The 21,998-nt window shown below is 40.2% G+C and overlaps 2 protein-coding genes across 1 annotated transcript in view; one reads left to right on the forward strand and one right to left on the reverse strand.

The window, feature by feature from the left end:
• Positions 1–21,998, reverse strand: part of LOC128657274 (gastrula zinc finger protein XlCGF26.1-like) — a 422,529-nt gene that overhangs the window by 63,609 nt on the left and 336,922 nt on the right.
• Positions 1–21,998, forward strand: part of LOC128657275 (oocyte zinc finger protein XlCOF7.1-like) — a 79,074-nt gene that overhangs the window by 16,037 nt on the left and 41,039 nt on the right. The window contains exons 3-6 of the mRNA XM_053711556.1: positions 761–820; positions 11,893–12,040; positions 19,198–19,296; positions 19,514–19,600. Of these exons, the coding sequence (XP_053567531.1) occupies positions 761–820; positions 11,893–12,040; positions 19,198–19,296; positions 19,514–19,600 (394 nt within the window). The remainder of the gene's footprint in view (positions 1–760; positions 821–11,892; positions 12,041–19,197; positions 19,297–19,513; positions 19,601–21,998) is intronic.

Here is a 21,998-nt window from a genome sequence, read left to right on the forward strand (position 1 = left end):
GCTGGTGACTCAAAAAGTTTAAATATAAAACGACTGTGCACATTTAGTTAATGGAAGTAAATTGGAAAACTGTTTAAAATGTCATGCTCTATCTGAATAATTAAAATTTAAATTTGATTGAGTGTCCCTTTTAAAACACACTCACCCCTCCTCCTCTCTGGACCTCTGATCCTTCTCCACTGGACCGCAGTATATAACTGCTCCTACCGTGTGGATCCAAGCTGCTCGTCATTATAGAGAACAAGACTCTTTTCTCAGGAGTAGTGATTGCGCCTCCACGGCGTGCTATACGTCACATACATTACTGACGGTGTGGTCGGCTCCCATTCGTCCATGCAACTGTCAATCTTCGTGTCCACCAATCCGCTTAGGGAAATACTAGGAGGCTTCTCTAGGGGGTGTATCAAAGTGTGACTGCCAATATTCACCTGCTTCACTGCTGTACACCGTGGGCGTGCTCCACAAGCGGCATCCGTGATCCAAAAAAGGAGACCCCAACTCCTTGAATAGATGAGCAATAAAATGGAAAAGCGGAAAACGAATTCTTGTATAAAAGTTCAAACTTTATTCGCCAACAAAATAGAGATCTCCTATGGCAGTTCCTGTGCCTATTTTGTTTTGTTCCTGTGAGCACTTGTCATTCTGTTTTTATGTTGGCGAATAAAGTTTGAACTTTTATACAAGGATCCGTTTTCCGCTTTTCCTTTTTATTGCTTATCCATGGAAATAGTCTGATAATTTTCAATTATATATTTTATAGGAATATGTAATTATGAAGAAGAGGCCCTCCCACAGCAGCATTCACCTGCAGAGCGGAGAGGTGAGTACTGCTGGAGAATGTAACATTATATCAACTGTCATGTGACGTATTTAGCCCTGTGTGTATTTCCTACCTTCTGTCTGATCCTCTGCATGTTTTCAGTAACATTATCCCCCAACAGCAGCAATTCACCAGCTGAGAGGAGAGGTAAGCACAGCTGTGGAATGTGACAGTGATGCCCTTTACTGCCCATCTGGCCCTGTGTGTATTTCCTATCTGCTGTCTGTGTCTCTGCATGTTCTCAGTAACATTATCCTGGCTCTGTCAATAAAAGTGTTTGGCAGAACCGGTCCCTGAATAAAGCAGTTTTTATTGGAACCTGTGCGACTACTTTCTGTATTTACTGTTATTACTGGGTCTGTATATCCTGTAGTCTGCACGCAGAGATTGAGGACACATGTGCTGACCCTATTTAAAGGGACAGTCAAGTCCAAAAAAAAAACTTTCATGATTCAAATAGGGCATGTCATTTTTTTTTTTTTAAATCATCTTTATTTAGCTCCAACAGGTTTATACATTTTCAATGATTTCCAAAACAAAGAATAAACAGTCAAAAAACATCAACAAGCAGAACACAAAATATTATGAATTAAATTCCATTCTGTCATTCCTTAATGGTTATAATTTCTCTGTTGGAGTATATTTTATCCCCATTTTTCCCCCCTTTCCCTCCCCTCCCCCCAAACAGAATCAGCAACATCATAAACAATGACCAGGAACAGGACCAAAGACAATTTTTCCCTCTGCCCCCTCTCCCTCCTCCTCTAAGCATATATCGTTGGCACAGGGAATTTACATTATGAGTCATATCTTGTTAGTAAGGTCCTAGGCTATCTCAGGTCATGATAATATCAACGTGTTCAAGGTTAATCTTGCGAGAGAGCAAAAAAAATAAATAAATAAATAAATAAAATAAATTTGTAAAGAGGAAGGAAGATCCTCTAACAGCATACCAAGGGGAGAGAGAGAGAAATTAGAATAGACCTCACTTTACCATAATCCCAATAGTACCATTTCTGAGCTCTGGAAGGGAAATATTATTTGGTCAATCTCTAAAGCTGTAAGTGATTTGATAAATGGTGCCCACTTTTTAAGGAAGGATTTGATATCAAGTTCCTTGTCAATGTTGGTTTCTCGCTGCTCTAGGATACATTGCTTTTTAAGAAAGTTTTTAATCTCTGGAACTGTTGGTAAATTTCTTGACTTCCATTTCTTAAAAATTAAATACCTGACTGCTAAAATAATCGAGGTAACTAACCTTCCATTGGGCATATGTTCTTCTTGATTATTTAAACAAAATATAATCTGGATCAGTGACAGACCCAGAGGGGAGATTCCAAGTGACGTTTTTACCCAGAATTCAACTTTAAACCAACACTGTCTAATCAATGGGCAGTCCCAAATCATGTGTCTCAGATCTGCAGCCTCCTTGGAGCATTTGGGACATTTATCAAAATTTAAATTCTTAAACTTAAATGCTTTCTCAGGGGTATAATAATATCTGTGTATAAGTTTCAGATGAGCCTCTCTCCAGGTGGCTGAGATTGTAGCTTGAGATATCCTACAAATTTCCAGAAATGAAGGTAAGCGCACTATCGCAAACAAGCACTTAAGTTTCTCTGTGGTATATATCAGCGATTGATTCAGGCAAATACCAGGCAGGGTAAGATAAAAAAGAACGTAGATTTTATTAAGATTAAAAACGTGTGCCACTAACTTCGGCAAACAACAAGCAGAGCCAGCAGTAACAGCGGTCAGGTGTAAAGGCCGGTCTCCACGCAGACGCGTTTCGTGCCCATGCGCACTTGTTCACTGCAGATATCCTACAGATAGATGTTTTTATGAATTGGCTGTCACCAGGACTAGATTCCAGTCCTGAGTTAGTTTTTCAAGAAGATGTTTCCCTTTGCCTTCCCCCAGTAGATGGTAACATGGAGTGATTGACATCAGCCCATTCCTTACCAGGGTGAGCCAGCCCTCCAAACTTCCTAGGTCCCAGCGCCAGTTAACTGCCCTCATGATGTCTGTGATATAGTGCCTTGCCTGTAAATATGCGAAAAAATCTTTGTTGGAGAGGTTAAAGTTATTTTTAAGTTCATCAAATGTTTTAATACATTTTCTCTCTTGATCCACGAGTTGTATAAGTTTATCTAAACCTAAAGTGTGCCAGTGTTTAAACGCAGCTGAATCAAGGCCTGCCTGAAATTTAGGGTTGCCTATTAGAGGTAAATATTGAGATATCTGACAATTTAAATCCATAAGCTTCCCCATTCTCCTCCAGGCCCTCAAAGGGTTTGAGAGCATTTTAAGTGCTCTAATGTTAGCTGGCCACTCTTTCGGTTCACAGTGTAAAAGAGCTATGGGTACATATGGATGACAGATTTTTTCTTCAAGTTTATTATTCAAGACATAATCTTTAGAGAAGATCCAGTCAGCTACAAATCGCGCTAGAAAAGCCAAGTTATACAGCCTGATATCTGGCAATGCAAAGCCTCCATAGATTTTAGAAGATGACAATTTATTCAATGAGATTCTCGGTCTGGCTTTTTGCCAGATAAACCTCCTGAGCAGACTATTTATTATTCGTATATCCCTTTCTAGAAGCATTATCGCTGTGTTCTGTAGAACGTATAGCAACTTAGGAAAGAGGACCATCTTAAAAAGTGCTATCCGTCCAGAAATAGAGAGTGGTAAACCCACCCAATTTCTGAGCTTTTCTTTAAATGTTAATATAATTGGTGAAATATTAAGCTTGTATAGGTCTTTTGGATCACTAGGAATGTTAATACCCAGATATTTGAATGAGTCTTTCACTAGATGAAAGGGGATATTGCTAGGGGAGGAGTTGTTTTTCCTAAGCCAGAGTAATTCTGACTTTGTAGTATTTACTTTGTAGCCCGAAAAAGAGCCAAATTGGTCAATAATTTGTAGTAGCTTAGGAAGATTGGTTTTACTGTTTGATAAATATATAAGAATATCATCTGCATACAAGGCTAACTTTATTTCATAATTCTCAATTTTAATGCCTTCTAGTTGTTGCCTAAACGCAATTGCCAGAGGTTCAATGCAGAGATTGAAGAGGAGAGGGGAAAGGGGGCAGCCCTGGTGGGTTCCTCTATCCAGTACAATTTGAGAAGATATTAAATTATTTACAGTTAACCTTGTATAGGGCTGATTATATAAGTTTTTAATGAAGTCAAGAAAGCTTCCTGTGAATCCGAACTTTGCTAAAGAGACAAAAAGATGATTATAATGAACGGAATCGAAAGCCTTTTCAGCATCAAGCGAGATAACCGCCAGGTCTGGTAGGGTCCCTTCCACTCCTCCCCCCCCCCCCTCTCTTTTGTTAAAAAAGTATTCTGATGTTATCAGAATCTCTCTGATTTTTGCTGCAGAGTTTCGAGAGTTCAAGAACCCGGCTTGATCTTTATGGATGATATCACCTAGTATTTTTTGTAACCTCTGAGCAATAATTGATGTGAAGATCTTGTAATCAGAATTTAGTAGAGCAATTGGTCTATATGACTCCCTTAAAGTTGGGTCCTTTCCGCTCTTGAGTATTAAAGTTGTATAGGAGGATGTGAAAAGTTTCGACATCTCTCCTCCATTTATATAGATAGAATTATAGAACTCACAGGGATGGGCTGATATTTCAGCAGATAAAATTTTATATAGTTCATTAGGTAGCCCATCTGGCCCGGGGGTTTTATTCAGAGCAAGGTCAGAGATTGTTTTTTTAATTTCTTCCTCTGTAATTTGCGCATTGAGGGTACCAGCTAAATCAGTAGATATCTTAGGAACTGATATTTTGCTCCAGAAGTCCTCTGCTTGACCTGAGTCAGAGGTTCTGGAAAGATACAATTCTTGATAATATTTTTCCATTTCTCCCGCTATATCCTCATGTTTAAATACTTCTTTGTCCCCTAGCACCAGTTTCTCAATAATTGAGGATTTTTTTTCACTTTTGACCAATTTAGCTAGGAGTTTCCCAGACTTATTACCATACTTATATAATTTAGACTGTAATTTTAACTCTTTCTGAGTTTCTCTGTATAGCAAGAAATCGTCTTTGTTACTTTTTGCTCTATTATACTTAGCCCAGTTGACAGAGTTATGGTCAAGAAGGAATCTATTATATGCGTTTATGACTGCATTTGTTAGTTCCTTTTCTCTTTGTTGCATTTTTTTATTCAGTGTGTCCATATAGGCTATGATTTCACCTCGTATTACAGCCTTCGCTGCCTCCCAAAATATGGCAGGATGATCTCTATACTCTAAGTTACAGAGATCATAGTCAATGAACTTGGCTCTCAACCAGTTCTTAAATTTCGTATCTGATGCTAGGTGAGAAGGAAAAAAGAAACGATTTAGCTTAAACTTGGGCTGCTTATCCTGGAGATCTAGGGTGATTGGCGCATGATCAGAAATACTTATAGGAAGAATTTTTGCTTTAACCTCATATGTACACAGTCTATCGTCTATCAGGAAGAGATCGATTCTTGATAGTGTTTTATGAGCTTTGGATAAGCAAGAGTATTCTCTAACATCGGGATTTTGCATCCTCCAGATGTCCTTAATGCCCAGGTTTTGCATAAGCCTAGAAAAATTTTTAGTTTCCAGATTATCTTTTTTATGCTTTTTTTGTTTTGTATTTAGTCTCAGCCTATCAAGTGGGCACTGTGGGGCCATGTTGAAGTCTCCTGCAAGAATAAGGTTACCTTCCAATATAGAAAATATTTCAGTCTGCACTTGATTCCAGAACTCTGGGTCAAGGATATTAGGCGCATAAACATTACACATTGTAAACACACAATTATTAATTTTTATTTTTAAACTCACTGATCTCCCCCCTGGATCCGCCACAACATGTAGTATCTCTGCATTAATCCTTTTTCCTACCAAAATGGCTACCCCTCTCTTCCTCCCCTGTCCTGGTGCAGCAAAAACTTCCTTAACCCACAATGTTTTTAATTTTAATACTTCTTCTAAGTTAAGATGTGTCTCCTGGAGGAAAGCTATATCTGTATTCATTTTTCTTAGTTGGGTAATGATCGATTTCCTCTTTATAGGAGTGGTAATACCCCCTACATTCCACAATATTATTTTAAAGTTAACCATTTATTTTGATAGATAGATAGATGGAGTTGATACTGAAGAAAAAAAAAAAAAAAAAAAAAGGGGAAGCCTCCCGCAAGACACCTTTATTACTTCGTACCATTTTCCCTACCATCCCTAACTTAAGATGAGATAACAACAAAGTCAGTGAATCACTGATAATTCTTCAGTTTACTCACTAGAGTTTAATTGGGTTAATAATTTTTCTGCCTCTTGTGCATTCTCAAAAAAATGGACTTCTCCTTTAACAATAACCTTAAGTTTAGAGGGGTAATTAATTAAGGCCTGATAACCCTGCTGAATAAATTTAGAGCAGATTGGAGCAATATTTCTTCTCCTAGATGACGTCTCTGCCGAGTAGTCCTGAAATAGGAGAATCTTACTGTCTTTAAACATAATAGGCTGATTCTTGCGAAAATATTGGAGAAGAGTTACTTTATCACTGAAATTAAGCAATTTGGCTATTACTGGCCTAGGTCTGTTGTTACCCCCGTTATCGACCTGTAGCTTCCCTATTCTATGAGCCCTTTCTACCACTATTTGAGGGTCACTGGGGGGGATCTTAAGTAGTTGTACCAACGTATTTGTAATAAACGAATTTAAATTCTCAGGTTGTCTCTCCTCCGGTAGCCCAATGATACGAATGTTGTTTCTTCTGGCCCTGTTTTCTAAATCTTCGATTTTAATTTGCATTTTAGATAGAGTAGCTGCAGTAGAATCTATACTAGTACTATGTGTAAAGGTAAGGTCCTCAAGATCAGACACCCTTTGTTCCACTTCATTAATCCTGCTAGTGAAATGTCTCAGTTCTTGGGGCAACAGTGTGATTTCTTGTTTAATCTCTGCCCTAAGGGCTTCAAATTTAGGGTTTAAGGCTTCTGCAATATTTGTCACCAGGGCCTGCATATTAAAGGTTTCATTGGTAACTGGAGGGTTGGTGGGGGTTGGCTGTACCTCCATAGATGTTTCTGTGCTATTTTTATTTCTTCTTTCTCTTGCTTTTGCTGCCATGACTAGCGGGGGAGTCTGGGAGTGACTATGAAGAAATTTGTCCATATGACGTGATAGTAATCTAAATAGTGATCAATTAATATTGTGCTATAAAAACTTAGTGCTTTTATTGGGAAAGGGATATGGAAGTGGAGGGTGAGGGAGTGATGGGGTGAAATAGGAAGGGGTGAGGAAAGTGAAGAAAAAAAAAAAAAAAAAACACCTTATTTTAGTGAGGTAGTGAATGTGGCTTCCTGTGTATAGAAATCCCCACGCCAGTCAGAGAGGCTGCAATATTTAGCTTTAAGAAGTAAGTAATTTAATCAAAGCAAGTCGGGGTATAGTTTAATTCTCCTATGATTATTATTATGTTAGACCTTCCTTGTCTTAATGACTGAGATATATTGTTTCCAACCGTTATGTGTAATTCTTGAAAAGGGGTAACCTATATCTTATGTTTCCTACTATCTAGCTGTGCAACTTGGGCAGATTAGTGTTAGGACAGTGCGCCTGCCTATTAAAAAGTAAAATCACCTTTCTCAAAAGAAAAGAAACATAAATAAGAAACGTTATTAATTACCACAAACCTATCAAATAATTTTTCAGGCAAATATTATTGATGTTTCTTTTAGACAGTGATGCAGTTAGACAACCGCTTTACTAATCTGCAAGACCAAGTGAGATCAACAAGTAAAGGTTGAAAACACACTATTTTGCACACCTTCTTATTTGTTACAACATTTTGAAAAAAAAAAAAAAAAAAGCATAACCTTAAACCTAGGCAATTAGGAAAAGTTATAAACTATTGTATTGTCCTTAAGGCTTCTATATTTTAGATAATCAATGAGGCAGAGTATTGCAAAAAGAAATGTCCAGCAATTAGCTTGTTATTCTGCAAGCATCATATACAAAATTGTCCAGATTAGTTTAGTAGCAGGGTCTTAGTAATAGAAGCAGGTATCTGTTAATCTCTCAGCCAGAAAGCATAGCAAGCAGCATTATTAGCAAATACATTTAATAGAAAACAAGTAGCTCATTCTTGTATATGTTAGTTTTCTCAGGAGTTCATGCAGAGGTTAGTAGAATTAACAACAAGCTGAAAGGGGTGTCTCCTTTGAATGAGCTATGAATGAAATAAAGCTACTCAATTATCATTTCAAGAAGGAGAGTGCTTAATGTTTGTGCTAAAAAAAGTTAAACCATTTCCCTGTCTGCTGCCCCTTTATTTTCTCTTTTTTCCTTTCCTGTTTCGCCCACACGGCTCTTTAAATTATATGGTAGCTACTGAAATGTACAGTTCTTGGTTTAGGGGGGCAGAGTAGACTCACCTCTCCTCGCCCACTGCACGCCGTGATCTGTCTTGTCCTGGAAGGTGAGCTTCTTATATCTGCAGTGGCTGTCTATCCTAGGTAAAACCTGTTCCCAACAGGTTCACTTCCAGCAGTTCCAGTTCTCCGCCTGGGCCACCTGACGAACTCTCCCTCCCTCACGCAGCACCAGTGGGAGAGAGGGGAGAAGGTGGCAGGGCGAGCCTTCCTCGAGCAGGGATTCCTTCCTTGGTTCTTGGCCCTGGGGTAGCGCCAGCTCCAGTCCCTCTCACGCAGCACCGGTGGGAGAGGGATGGAGTAGTCAGCGCCACAGCCGGAATCCAGCAGTAAGCCTCAGGGGGGGGGCACCTCGAGAGGGCAGATGGAGTCCCACACCACTCACTCAGGGACAGCAACTCCAGAGTTCCGGGCACGCTGCCAAAACAAGCAGGAAGGGAATCAGCGGCTGCGGTGGGCGGACTTGCCTGTAATAGGTCTAATGTTCTTGGTCCTCCGTCGAGGCAGGACCCAGCTTCAACTCCACTCACTTCACCGGGGCAAGAGGAAAAGGAGAACAATGCGCCGTGGACGAGTGTGGCTCCAAATAACTTGCTGTGAGACCTTGTCAGCAGTGAAGGGTAGAGTACAGACCGCCCCAGGTAAATTCTCAATGGTTACCGTGTTCCATGGAACTTGGAGGTATAGGTCTGTTTTTTGCCGAAAAGGGGAGCAGAGGGGTCTTTAAAGATGGAGAGGTACCTCCTGGGTTACTCTCTGTTCCTTTTTTTTTTCAGAAATAGAAGAGGGCTGATAATCATACTATAACAGCGAGATGTAGATTATCGCTTGTTTGGGTTCAGGTGCGATGTATTAGGCTATCCCAGTAGCTATCCCCTGGCTTGGGATGTGGCGCGAAGGAAACCGCCAGCAGCTGTAGGGCTGAAGCAGGCAGCTCAGCAGCTCATGCTTGCTCCTCCTCCACCGGAACCCTAGAGAATGCAATTTTTTCAGGGCATGTCGTTTTAAACAACTTTCCAATTTAGTTATATCACCAATTTTGCCTTGTTCTCTTGGTATTCTTAGTTGAAAGCTAAACCTAGGAGGTTCATAAGCTAATTTCTTAGACCTTGAAGTCCGCCTCTAATCTAAATGCATTTTGACAGTTTTTCACCACTAAAGGGCGTTGGTTCATGTGTTTCATATAGATAACATTGAGCTCATGCATGTGAATTTACCAAGGAGTGAGCACTGATTGGCTAAAATGCAAGTCTGCCAAAACAACTGAAATAAGGGGGCAGTCTGCAGAGACTTAGATACAAGGTAATTCAAGAGGTAAAATGTGTATTATTATAACTGTGTTGGTTATGCAAAACTGGGGAAAGGGTAATTAAGGAATTATCTATCTTTTCAAACAACAAAAATTCTGGTGTTGACTGTCCCTTTAAGTATCTGAAGTCCCTGTCTCAGTGCTAAGGATCTAATAATCAACGTTTCTCCAGCTTGGAGAGAAATTGCATTTCACACTTTATAGGGCTGACCTCACTGAATAGTAAAAAGAAAAAGGTCAGAACTCTTCAGCACTGTGAGATCTATTTCATTTATATATATGTAGAAGAGACTGACCCATTGCAATACAGCACTGTGTGGTATGAGAGTTTTGTTACACTTACACTTTGTATTTTAGATTGCTTTACACTTTAGACTGGGTCCTTTCAGTATTATTGCATTTAAAGGGATATGAAACCCATTTTTTTTTTTTTCATGATTCAGATAGAGCATGCAATTTTAAGCAACTTTCTAATTTACTCCTAAATGTAGCCACCAACTAGCAAGGGCTACCCAGGGTGCTAAACCAAAAATGGGTCGGCTGCTAAGCTTAGATTCCTGCTTTTTCAAATAAAGATACCAAGAGAACAAAGAAAATGTGATAATAGGAGTAAATTAGAAAGTTGATTAAAATTGCCTGCTCTATCTGAATAACGAAAGGAAAAAAAATGGGTTTCATAGCCCTTTAATGTGATGGTAAATCCTAGCGTTTATGAAACGCTAGCATTTACCAGTGGAACAAATAAAGGGGACTTCCAGTCATGAAGTATAAAATACTTCATGCTGAAAGTTCCTTTATTTGTTTGAAGCGTTCACCTCAGCCAGCCCATGGCAGAACGCTATTTTGCTGTGAGGTGATCTTAACCAATAGCATGCTAGCTATCCTGCATGGCGCCAGCTGGACACATGACTATTGACTAAGAGGTGGAAACATCACCTCACAGCAAAATAGAGTTCTGCCATGGGTTGCCTGAGGAGCTCAGTGCGGCAAACGCTTCAGACAAATAAAGGAACTTTCAGCATGAAGTATATTATACTTCATGACTGAAAGTTAATTCCCTTTTATTTGTTCCACTGGTAAATCCTAGCGTTTCACAAACGCTAGGATTTACCATCACTTTAAGCTTTGCACTTTCTCATTTATATTTTAATACATTTAGATTTAGCTTTAGCAGTGATTTTCCAAATTCTGAGTATGCTTTGAAAGTTTCTGTGTTACGTAACAAATTAGGATCATACTTTGTATGTTTCTATGTATATGTGTATATATATATATGAAAGCAAACACCTGTTTAATAAAAGTGACGGCAATATTTGAGGACGGGGGCAACCCCGAAACGTCACTTTTATTAAACAGGTGTTTGCTTTCAAGACCCGGTGAGTGCTTTTTACTTTCTGGATACATGAATTTGCTTTTTAAAGCACCCCGGGCAGGATATACAGTATGTATATATGTGTGTATATAATATCTATATATATATATATATATATATATATATATATATATATATATATTTATCTATATATATATATATATATATAAGTATCAACAAGTAGGGACTGCACTCGCTGGATTCAGTTCAAATAATACCTTATTTATTCAATGGTGACGTTTCGGGGTACGCAAAGTCTGAGGAAGGGGTTTGCGTACCCTGAAACGTCACCATTGAATAAATAAGGTATTATTTGAACTGAATCCAGCGAGTGCAGTCCCTACTTGTTGATACTTATTGAAATTTTGACTGAGCACCCTGGTTGCTGACTATCTTTGAATTGCGAGTGCAGATACACAGTGGAAATATATATATATATATATATATATATAAATAATAATGTGTGTATATATATTTTATGCACTCAGAGCCTTTATAACAGCCCCAGGCGTTTTCCAGTTACCTTCTCTCTTCCATGTGAAATTTTGTATCCATATAGCTTCTTTACTTTCTATGGAAGGCCTCTGTGAAGTCTGCTCTATAATAATAATTTGTAAAATCACAATCCTAACTACACTGCTGTATACAAAATAAAATACAAAATAGAAAGTGCAAAGTTTAAATGTAATAACGTTTAATCTGAAGTGTAAAGTTATATAATATAGAAAGCACAAAGTGTAAATGCAGCAGAACTGTCACATCATGCAGTGCTATATTACACTGGATTTGCCTCTCCTTTACATACAGATATGCAGGGAACGCCCCTTGGAGAAGTTAAGCCAAATCTGACTTTTGAAAATTTCACTAGGGATCTTGCAGTGCTGGAGGACAATTTTAGAATATCGCACCTGAGCAGAGAGGTTTAAAATATTAGGGCCTGAATGAGTTGTGTGTGTTTCAGGTGCCTATAAAGTGTGATGATGTTGCCGTGTATTTCTCTATGGAGGAATGGGAGTATATAGAGGGACACAAGGAGCTTTACAAGGACGTCATGATGGAGACTCACCAAGCACTACGGACTAATGAGATTCCAGGAAATGAGAGCTCAGGTAACGCTGTGTACTAATAAATATCTCACTCAGGACATGCACATACACTACTGACGTGACTGACACAGAGTAAATTTACAGTTAACTCGTCATGTGTGATCTAATGAACTGTCTGATCATAAACTAGTTTTATACTCAACAAAAATAATATACACATTTATGTTTAAATTTTTTTTATTGATAAGAAAAACATTACACATAACAAGAAACTTATTCAAATAGATCAAATCCACTATGGCTTAGCATGTCCATTATGAACTGGAGTATACAGCAACATATCTATCCAGAACAGCTGTGAGAAGTCTTTTGTCACTGTATCTCCAGTTTTAAGAAGTCATAGTAATCTGAGCAAAAAACATTTGTAGAGATCAGTATACAAAAATAAAAAGAAATTAAATAGGGAAAAAAGACAATAGTAAATTTAAATTAGAGTGTTCATTGGGTGGATGCCAGAGAGTGGTCCGACAGCTATGCGTTTTCAGGATGCCCGTAGCAATCCAGGTTTCCCTATATCTGTCCATTCGTCATCTCCTTTTCTCCTTCACTTCTTGTCGCTGTCGTATAAACCTAACTAGGGTAATCAGAACCATCCCTAAAGATCCAATAGAACCATATTTCGTCGTTCTTGTTTTTAGTACCTAGCGACCATGAAGCGTGATCATACATATTGTATGTGTGTTGGATCTTGCATTTAATTTCCTGCCATGTCGGAGTGCCTACCTTCCAGTGTTTCGCTATGCATGTCCTCACTACAGTGCACAGTATCCTGATAAATGTATTTATTGGTCTATTGTACTTTTGGATTCGTTCGTGGAGTAGTGCTTGTGCCACGTTGAGTTGCACCGGTTCATCTAATAGATAACTAATCAGATTAAAAAGGGCTTTCCATATAACTTGAACTCCTATACACTCCCATAGCATATGGCGGTATGTACCTAGTTCTCCGCAGCCTCTATAGCATAGTCCCGAATTAGTTTTTGACATGTGTGAGGTTCTAAGTGGTGTCAAGTACCATCTGAATATTGTTTTCAGCGTATTCTCTCTAAGGTCTGCACTCAGCAACCCTCTAGTAGCTGCTCCAAAGGTCTCGTTCCATTCGTCAGGCTCTAAGGTCATGTTTAAGTCAGTTTCCCACCTAAGCATCAGTGTGGTTTTAGTTTTGGTCGTAGGTGTTTGAATGTCTAGGTATATTCTGGAAATGGTTCGTTTGGTCTCGTTGGGGAGCTGCATATATCTCCCAAGATAGATCTACCTCTAGTTGGTGTTGTCTGAAGGAATGCTTGCATGGATGAGGATATCTGAAGGTATAAAAACCAGTGTACCGCAATTGGGGACATTTTATCTCTTATTTGGGTGTAGGTCATTATTTTGTTCTGTATTAGTAGGTCTGCCACTCAGTATAGTCCTTTGTTTTCCCATTTGTTAATTTCTTTCTGTGGATCCCCGTGTAGTAGATATCTAATTGGCTGCAGTAGTGATCCCCTAGGGCACATCCCTTTTTTATGTGCTAATTCTGCCCAAATATATCGAGTTGTCTCGCTTGTTATAGAATGAGATTGCCTCGCCTCTCGTGTGGTAGTCTTGTGTTCCCATAGAACGGCATCAGTTTTGTCCCACCCTCCCATATCTGACTCTAATTGTATCCAAAGAGCTTCCTCTTTGTTTCTGAGTATTAATGTGTCCTGTGCTAGCCTAGCCGCTTTGTAGTAGTCGATTAGATTGGGAATTCCCAACCCTCCTAGGGTCTTATGTTGAGTCATAGTTCCCCCCCGCTATTCTGGCTATTTTCTTACCCCGTATGAAAGCTAAGATTTCAGCTTGTATTCTTTCGATGTCGGGGGTATATAATGCGTATGGGTAGGGCCCTAAAGAGGTAAAGCAATCGGGGTAGTATAGTCATTTTCACTGCTGACATCCTTCCCACCCAGGAGAAGTTATAGCCTCTCCAGGTTTGTAAATCTTTCCTTATGGATTTGTACAGAGGAAGATAATTGGCTTTGTAGAGATGTTGTGTCTGTGCAGTCAGATGGATTCCCAAGTATTTTAAGGAATGCCCTGACTCCCTCAATTCAAAGTTTATCTCGAGTAGTTTTTTTGTATGTGGGGGAATCCCTATCGGTAGCATCTCACATTTGTCTACATTGATTCGGTAGCCTGAGATCAACGAAAAATTCTCCAAAACTCCATACAAGTTGGGCAGAGATGACATTGGTCTAGTCAAGGTGAGCAAAATGTCATCCGCAAAAAGGCTCAACTTATATTCGGTTTTTCCCACTTTAACTCCCGATATATCTGGATTGGTTCTTATTTTCGTTGCCAGGGGTTCTACACATAAAGCGAACAGAAGGGGGGACAATGGACACCCCTGTCGAGTGCCGTTTAGAATCGAAAATGGTTTTGATTTGTATCCATTAGAGGCTACCTGGGCTGTAGGTCCTGTGTATATAGCTTGTATCGCGTCTACAAAGGGTCCCCCAAAATTCATTCGTGCTAGAATCTTTGTCATATACCTCCAATCCACTCTGTCGAACGCCTTCTCCGCATCCAGTGATAGGAGCAGAGAAGGCGTCCCCGTTTCACATAGATAGTGGATTATATTCACTAGGCGTCTAATATTATCTGGGGCCTCCCTATCCCTCACAAATCCCACTTGGTCCTTATGTATTAGTTTGGGCAAAATTTGTGTCAGTCTGTTGGCCAGAATCTTGGTAAATATTTTCAGATCCTGATTGATCAAGGATATAGGGCGGTAGCTGGAGCATTTTTTGGGGTCTTTGCCTGGTTTTGGTATTACTATAATTTTTGCCTGTAGTAGCTCGGGGGGTATCGGGTAACCGTTCATTATATGATTACAGAATTTAGTTAGGTGTGGGACCAGGGTTCCCCTAAAAAGCTTATAATACTCTCCAGGGAAGCCGTCTGGTCCAGCAGCTTTTCCTGGTTTAAAAGCTCGGATTGCAAGAACTACTTCCAATTTTGTTATGGGTTCATTCAGCATTTTTTTGTCATCTTCCGTTAGTGTTTCTAATGGGATAGTGTCTAAGAAATTATTTGTGAGGCTCTCTGTTTTTGGGTTGTGGTTGACTTTATGTCCATCATACAGTTTTGCATAAAATTGCCCGAATGTGTCTACAATCTCTTGTGGGTGGGTAGTGATAGCACCTTCTTGTGTTTCAATAAGTGGTATGTTAGCTGATTTAAATTTTTCTCTTAATTTATGGGCTAGGAATTTATACGGCTTATTGGGATAAATAAAATATTGAGCCTTCAGTTTAACTATGGCTCTATTGGCTTGTGCGTTCAAAATCTTCGTTAGCAAGTCTCTTTTGCGAGTCAGTGTGTTTAATGTGGCGGGGTTCCCTGTTGACCTGTGTTGTTTTTCTAAGAGTGCTATTTCCTTGTGTAGCTGTAACATTTCTTTTCTGGTTTGTTTGTTATGGATAGATTTTTCTTTTATGAGTGTTCCTCTAAGAACTGATTTATGGGCTGCCCAGACATGTATGGGGTTATCTGTGGAGTCTGTGTTGATGTCCCAATACTCAGCGAGATGTTGTAGGGTTGAGGAGTGTATTTGTGGGTTTTTGTGGAGGGTAGCGTCGTAAGTCCACGACCTTGCCCTGCTAAGGTCAGATAGCCCAGTTAAGCTAAGTGTCACCACCGAGTGGTCCGACCACACACATGGACAGATATTGGTAGAGCCAAGTGTCGGCTGTAACATTTGGCTGGTATATATATAATCCAGTCGCGAATATGTGTCATGTGCTGCTGAGTAGAATGTGGTGTCGTTGGTGTTTCCATTTAGCAGAACCCAGGAGTCCATCAGAGAATGTGCGTTTAGTGCTGACTGTATGTTTTTGACTATATTGATACGTCTACGTTGTTTGTTAGTTGGTTTTGCAGTCGTCTGGTTATTTAATGTTGTCATGGGGATGTTGAAGTCTCCCGCCAGGACTACTCTGGTTTGTTTCCATTGTGTTATAAGTTGCGAGATGTTTGCAAAGAATGTATGTTGCTGTTCGTTGGGTGCGTAGATGTTGCAGAGTATTATATCTATGTTGTCTATCTGACCCTTTACTATCAGGTATCTACCCTCTACGTCTGCTACCGTGGATTCGTGCACAAAATTTACAGAGGACTGAATAAATATTGATACACCCCTCTTTTTAGAAGCTGCAGTGGCGTGATAATGTGTGGGAAATTTTTTGGTCCAGTAGTAAGGGAGTCGGGGAGTTACAAAATGTGTCTCCTGTAGGAAGAGTATATGAGCTTTAAGTGTAGCATATTGTTTAAAGGCCATTCTCCTTTTGGCGTCTGTGTTCAGCCCTCTTACATTGTGTGTGATAATGTTCAAGTCACCTGCCATGTGTAGATTGATGAGTGCACTCTAGCTTACCTTGTTTCAGAAGGTCACCCTTATATGAATAACCCGTCGAGCTGCTGGTCATACCTGGCTTGAGATTCTTATCTGTCGCTCCAAAGAGCATTGTCATTAATAGTTCTCCACTCTCGGCATCCCTAATCAAACTATAAAAACAATAACAACAATAACTCTGAACAATGTGACATAACTTGTAACCCCATAGTTGGGGTTCTGTACACTTCTGCTACCAGGGAGAACAAAAAGGAAAAGAGGAAAAAAGAAAAAAAGAGTACTCAATAGTAAGAGGAAGAAGGTAAAAAAAAGCGAAATAATGAATATAACTTATATGGGGGTGTCGCTTCAGCAACACTATGCTAAGGTTGAGTTAGCTGATAGTCCTTTGCAATAAGTTTAATGTCTATAATCAAACTCTGATCTGTTCTGCCTTGTGTCATTGCATGAATATGGCTGTAATTTCGGGGGGTTGCCATTCAATCTGTTGGTCGATCCGAAGATCCCAGGCCCTGGCATACAGTAAAACCATGGCTCAGTTGATAGGCGATGTATCCAGGTCAAAAGTCCCAGTAGGCTTCCGCCTTGTAGATGATAGACGTCTAGTAAGTTCGTTGGTGATAACTTTAAGGGAGGGGGAGACAGAGGGCCTCAAGTTTTCTGTTTCTTCCTGCTGGATTTAGACCATTGTGGCTTAGAGGTCTGGTCAGCTGGTTTCGGGGATCGGGTTGAAAAAGTAGATGGTGGTAACCCCGGTGTCTCTAATCCTAGTATTTGACAGACTTCGGAGATATCTGAGGGTTCTTTAAGGGTGATTGTCTTAGAATCTTTATTGATGTACAGGGCAAAGGGGAATCCCCACTTGTATGGAATTTGGTGTTTCCGTAAAAGTTGTGTTAGAGGTCTTAGGGAGCTTCTGCGCTGCAGTGTGCGCACGCTTAGGTCCTGGTAAAATTGTATTATGTTCCCTTGGAATTTGAATGTAGGGTTTTTCCGCGCAGCTTGGAGAATTTTGTCTTTGTCTTGGAATAGTGCCATTTTTATAATTATATCTCTGGGTGGCAGTCCATCTTTGGGCTTGGGTTTAAGGGCTCTGTGTGCCCTTTCTATGCCCATATTGAAATCTTCGGTCCCTGCTGTCACTTGGTGGAAAAGTTGCGCTATATAGGAGAGGAGGTCTTTGCTAAGGATAGTTTCTGGTACTCCTTTCAGTCTGATATTGTTCCTCCTGCTCCTATTTTCCAGATCTTCGAGTTTCTCATGGATCTCAATTAACTCTTGGTGATGGGAGGCAACCGACTGCGTGACATTAGTGATATCTTCAGTTAGGGTATCTGTATGTTCCTCTAGTGAGTCAATTCGGCCTCCAAGGTCTGCAATTTCTGTTTTGATCTCTGAGAGACTATTGGTCATGGCCGTATGCATACTGTCTATCTTATTCCAGAGTCTTTCAAAATTAGTTGTAATGTCTTGTTTAGAGACTAGGCCTTTCAGGTCTGCTTTTGTGACTAGAGTTAAGTCCCCATCTTTGTCTGTGTGTGCCATGTCTGGTGTCTCTCCTCCTCTGCTTCTCCCGTGATGTTCAAACCAGGATTCAATACCGCTTTAAAAAATGTGTTGACAGAAGCCGTTTTGGGCAATTTATCTCCTTTAATTTATCTTCTGGTGGACATTGCTAGAGCTGCTCTGGCAATGATTCGAAGCAGTCACTATATTGTACCACTGAGTCTACTGAGCTGCAGTGCGAGTGGCCCTGTTTATACAGCGTGTCTTTGGGCCTTGTTGAAAAAAAACAAAAAAAAAACAAACGGGAGTGTGGTATAATTTGTTCTGTTGCTGGGGAGCTGCTCACGAACTTCCCCTATTATCTGTATTAATATCGGTAACAAGTTTGGGGCTTAAGTTTCTGTATGAGCCTTTATATTTTTTAACTGGTATATGCGGCCCTCTCTTATCTGGCAGTCACGGGGCTCGGTAACTTTCTTGTTGCCCCCCTCTCTCTCTCCCCCGCTCCTATTTGTAAGCCGTGTCTAACTATATTATGTCCACCTTGGTTATGTTTATTAGTGCCTCTGCCGTTTGCTGTTGTGAAATAAATGAATGTCCCTCACCTCTGGCTGGCTCTCTTGTCTCCTTGTGCCTCCGTTGTTAGTTTCTGCATGTGCCTCTCTCAGGCGTTACATGCTGTCGGCGCCATCTTGGATCCATTCCCAGTTCTGAGCGGATGCAGCGTAGCGGTAATCTGTGTTTTTAACAGTCGCTGCCATTCGTCTGTAGCACTTTTCTTGTTGGGACCTTCTGCTTCTTAGTCGAAGGATTTCCTTGGAGGTAGTATGGGATGTCAGGCGATCAATCTATTGAAGTATTGCGGTAGCTCTGTTCGGTCGCGCTGCTCCCTGCTTATCTTCCGATTTTACCGCTGTCTCCTTCATTCAAAGTACACATCAGTGACTGTACTGGTGTTATCAAAGGATCCCCTTGGGTTATGTTTAGTTTTTTCCTCAAATTAGGACCATCTAAGATATCTTTAATTAGTGTGCTGAGCGGAGCTATCTGCCTATGCGTCCATCTCTTTGCTCGCCCCAATAATATACACATTTAAAGGGTCAAGAGGGATTAATGTTAAACCAATTATACAGTATATCAATTTATATATGTAAATATTTTAAACACAACAAGTAACAGATTATTTGTTTTTGTTCTTAACATTTTAAGATGCCTTTTTATAGTTGCAATAAAAATGTTCATATCCATTTTACAAAAAAAAAAATGTATTCTCTATTAGAACTAACAGGTCACAGAGATGAAAATCTAGACACAGAAACACAAGGAGAACTTGTACAGAATATTCAGCCAGTGGAGAGCCCATCAGACGTCTCTGCAGGTGACAGATCTATGGCTGCTGTTAATGTGTATTTACAAAGTGAAAACTCAGATTCTGAAATTATTTAACCCTTTCTAATAGTTATGTAAATGATGGACCTGAAGACAGACCAGTTAAACTAATGATGTGTTGTGTAATATTACTACATAATCAGATGTGTGTGAGATAACTGCACTTAAATCCATTTAACCAAAAAACTAATTTTATTCTTTATTAGAACTAACAGGTCACAGTAATGAAAATCTAGACACAGGATCACAAGGAGACCTTGTACAGAATATTCAGCCATCAGATGTTTCTGCAGGTGAGTGATCTATGGTATAAGCTTCACAATTCAAAAACTCAGATGCTGAAATGATTTAACCCTATTAATTACTATGTAAATGATGAGCTTCAGTACAAACAGATTGCAATGATAAAATCTATTTGGTGCACAAACATATTGTGTCTTCCTTTCTCTCTCACCTTCTATTTCATGCCAATACCACGCACACACATGCCCTCTCTTCTCTCTCACCCTCTGCTTTATGTGAATAGTACGCACACATGCCCTCTGTTCTCTCTCACCCTCTGATTTATGTGAATAGTACACACACACATGCCTCTTCTTCTCTCTCACCTTTTGCTTTATGTTAATAGTACACACACATGCCCTCTCTTCTCTCACCCTTTGCTTTATGTGAATAGTACATACACATGCCCTCTCTTCTCTCTCACCCTTTGCTTTATGTGAATAATACATACACATGTCCTCTCTTCTCTCTCACCCTTTGCTTTATGTGAATAGTACATACACATGCCCTCTCTTCTCTCACCCTCTGATTTATGTGAATAGTACACACACATGCCCTCTCTTCTCTCTCACCCTCTGCTTTATGTGAATAGTGCATACAAATGCCCCCTCTTCTCTCACCCTCTGATTTATGTGAATAGTACACACGCATGCCCCTTCTTCTCTCTCACCCGTTGCTTCATGTGAATAGTACACACACATACCCCCTCTTCTCTCTCACCCTCTGATTTATGTGAATAGTACACACGCATGCCCCTTCTTCTCTCTCACCCTTTGCTTTATGTGAATAGTACACACACACATGCCCCCTCTTCTCTCTCACCCTTTACTTTATGTGAATAGTACACACACACATGCCCCCTCTTCTCTCTCACCCTTTACTTTATGTGAATAGTACACACACACATGCCCCCTCTTCTCTCTCTCACCCTTTGCTTTATGTGAATAATACATACACATGCTCTCTCTTCTCTCTCACCCTTTGCTTTATGTGAATAATACATACACATGCCCTCTCTTCTCTCTCACCCTTTACTTTATGTGAATAGTACACACACACATGCCCCCTCTTCTCTCTCACCCTCTGATTTATGTGAATAGTACACACACATGCCCCCTCTTCTGTCTCACCCTCTGATATATGTGAATAGTACACACACATGCTCTCTATTCTCTTCTTTTTCACCTTAAAGCGATATGAAATCCAAAAAAAAATCTTTCATGATTCAGATAGAGCATACACATTTAAAGTGAAGGTAAACTTTGATGAATGAAAACCTGGTTTTTAAAAATACTATTAAAAACAGGGGCACTTTCATTCATCAAAGTTTAGAAAGCAGCCGTTTTGTTTAAAAACTTACCTTTGGGGGGCGGAGCCAAGCCGTGCTGGGACATGGCCGTCTTTGTGTGAAGCTCCGTTGCCGTTGCAGCTCACTTAACTAGAGGTGAAATGGTGGAGACCCTGACTTCTTACAAAATACCTTCCTAACAACACAGAGGAGACCCGGAGCGGAGCTGACCCCTTCCCCACTGCATTTCCCACTCCTCTATCTAAACTGAAAGAGCCTATATACCCAACGAAGGTCCGGTCGCCATCTTGGACCGGCCCTTACTTACCAAAGAGACCACCTAAGCGACGGCTCTTTACATCCGAGTCTAACCGGGCACCCACTACAACTAGAAAGCCTGCTTACATACCTGAGAGCCCTTGCGGTGGGACCTGCTGGCTGGAGAGGAGCGGTTGCGAGTTGCTGGAGAGATTTGGATGCGCTCCGGTTGCGCTGCTTTTGTACCACACACGTGGGGCGCGGGAATCACAGAGGACAGCCTGACACGGCACGGAGGTAAGACCACATTTGCCTCTGTTCCTCATACAAGTGCCGCGGGGGGAACGCCTGAGATAATTATAAAGTTCCCTGATGAAGTGCTTGTTGTAAAGCAGGAAACGCGTCGGATGCAGCACCTGTGTGCTGAGGTTGTATGCATAACAAAAGTGTGCCTTCTATAACTGAAACTTTTAACTAAATTTTCAATAAATATTTAATTTTACAATTAACATTGGTACAGCCTGCAAATTTCTTTCCAAACCCCTTTACTTGGACTGACTAATTATAAAGGCTAAAGCACTACTGGGGACATTTATTACAGAAAATATAAAAGCCATCCTTTATACATTATCATTAGTGCCCTGTGATAGGAGTCATACTACATTTATGCCTCGTGGAGGCCTCCCAGACCTTGATGTATAGAGGGCAACACATCACCCAACATAGGGCTATTTAAAATATAAAAGGGCTGATTGTTTCAAAGATCAGAACAGGACTTTCACACATAATACCTATACAACTGTGTTGAGAGGGGAAGGATTCTAAGAGGCCCTGCATTGCACCTTCAGTAGGTTTACAAGATG

Source organism: Bombina bombina, chromosome 4 (genome assembly GCF_027579735.1).
Source record: "Bombina bombina isolate aBomBom1 chromosome 4, aBomBom1.pri, whole genome shotgun sequence".
Classification (NCBI taxonomy): domain Eukaryota; kingdom Metazoa; phylum Chordata; class Amphibia; order Anura; family Bombinatoridae; genus Bombina; species Bombina bombina.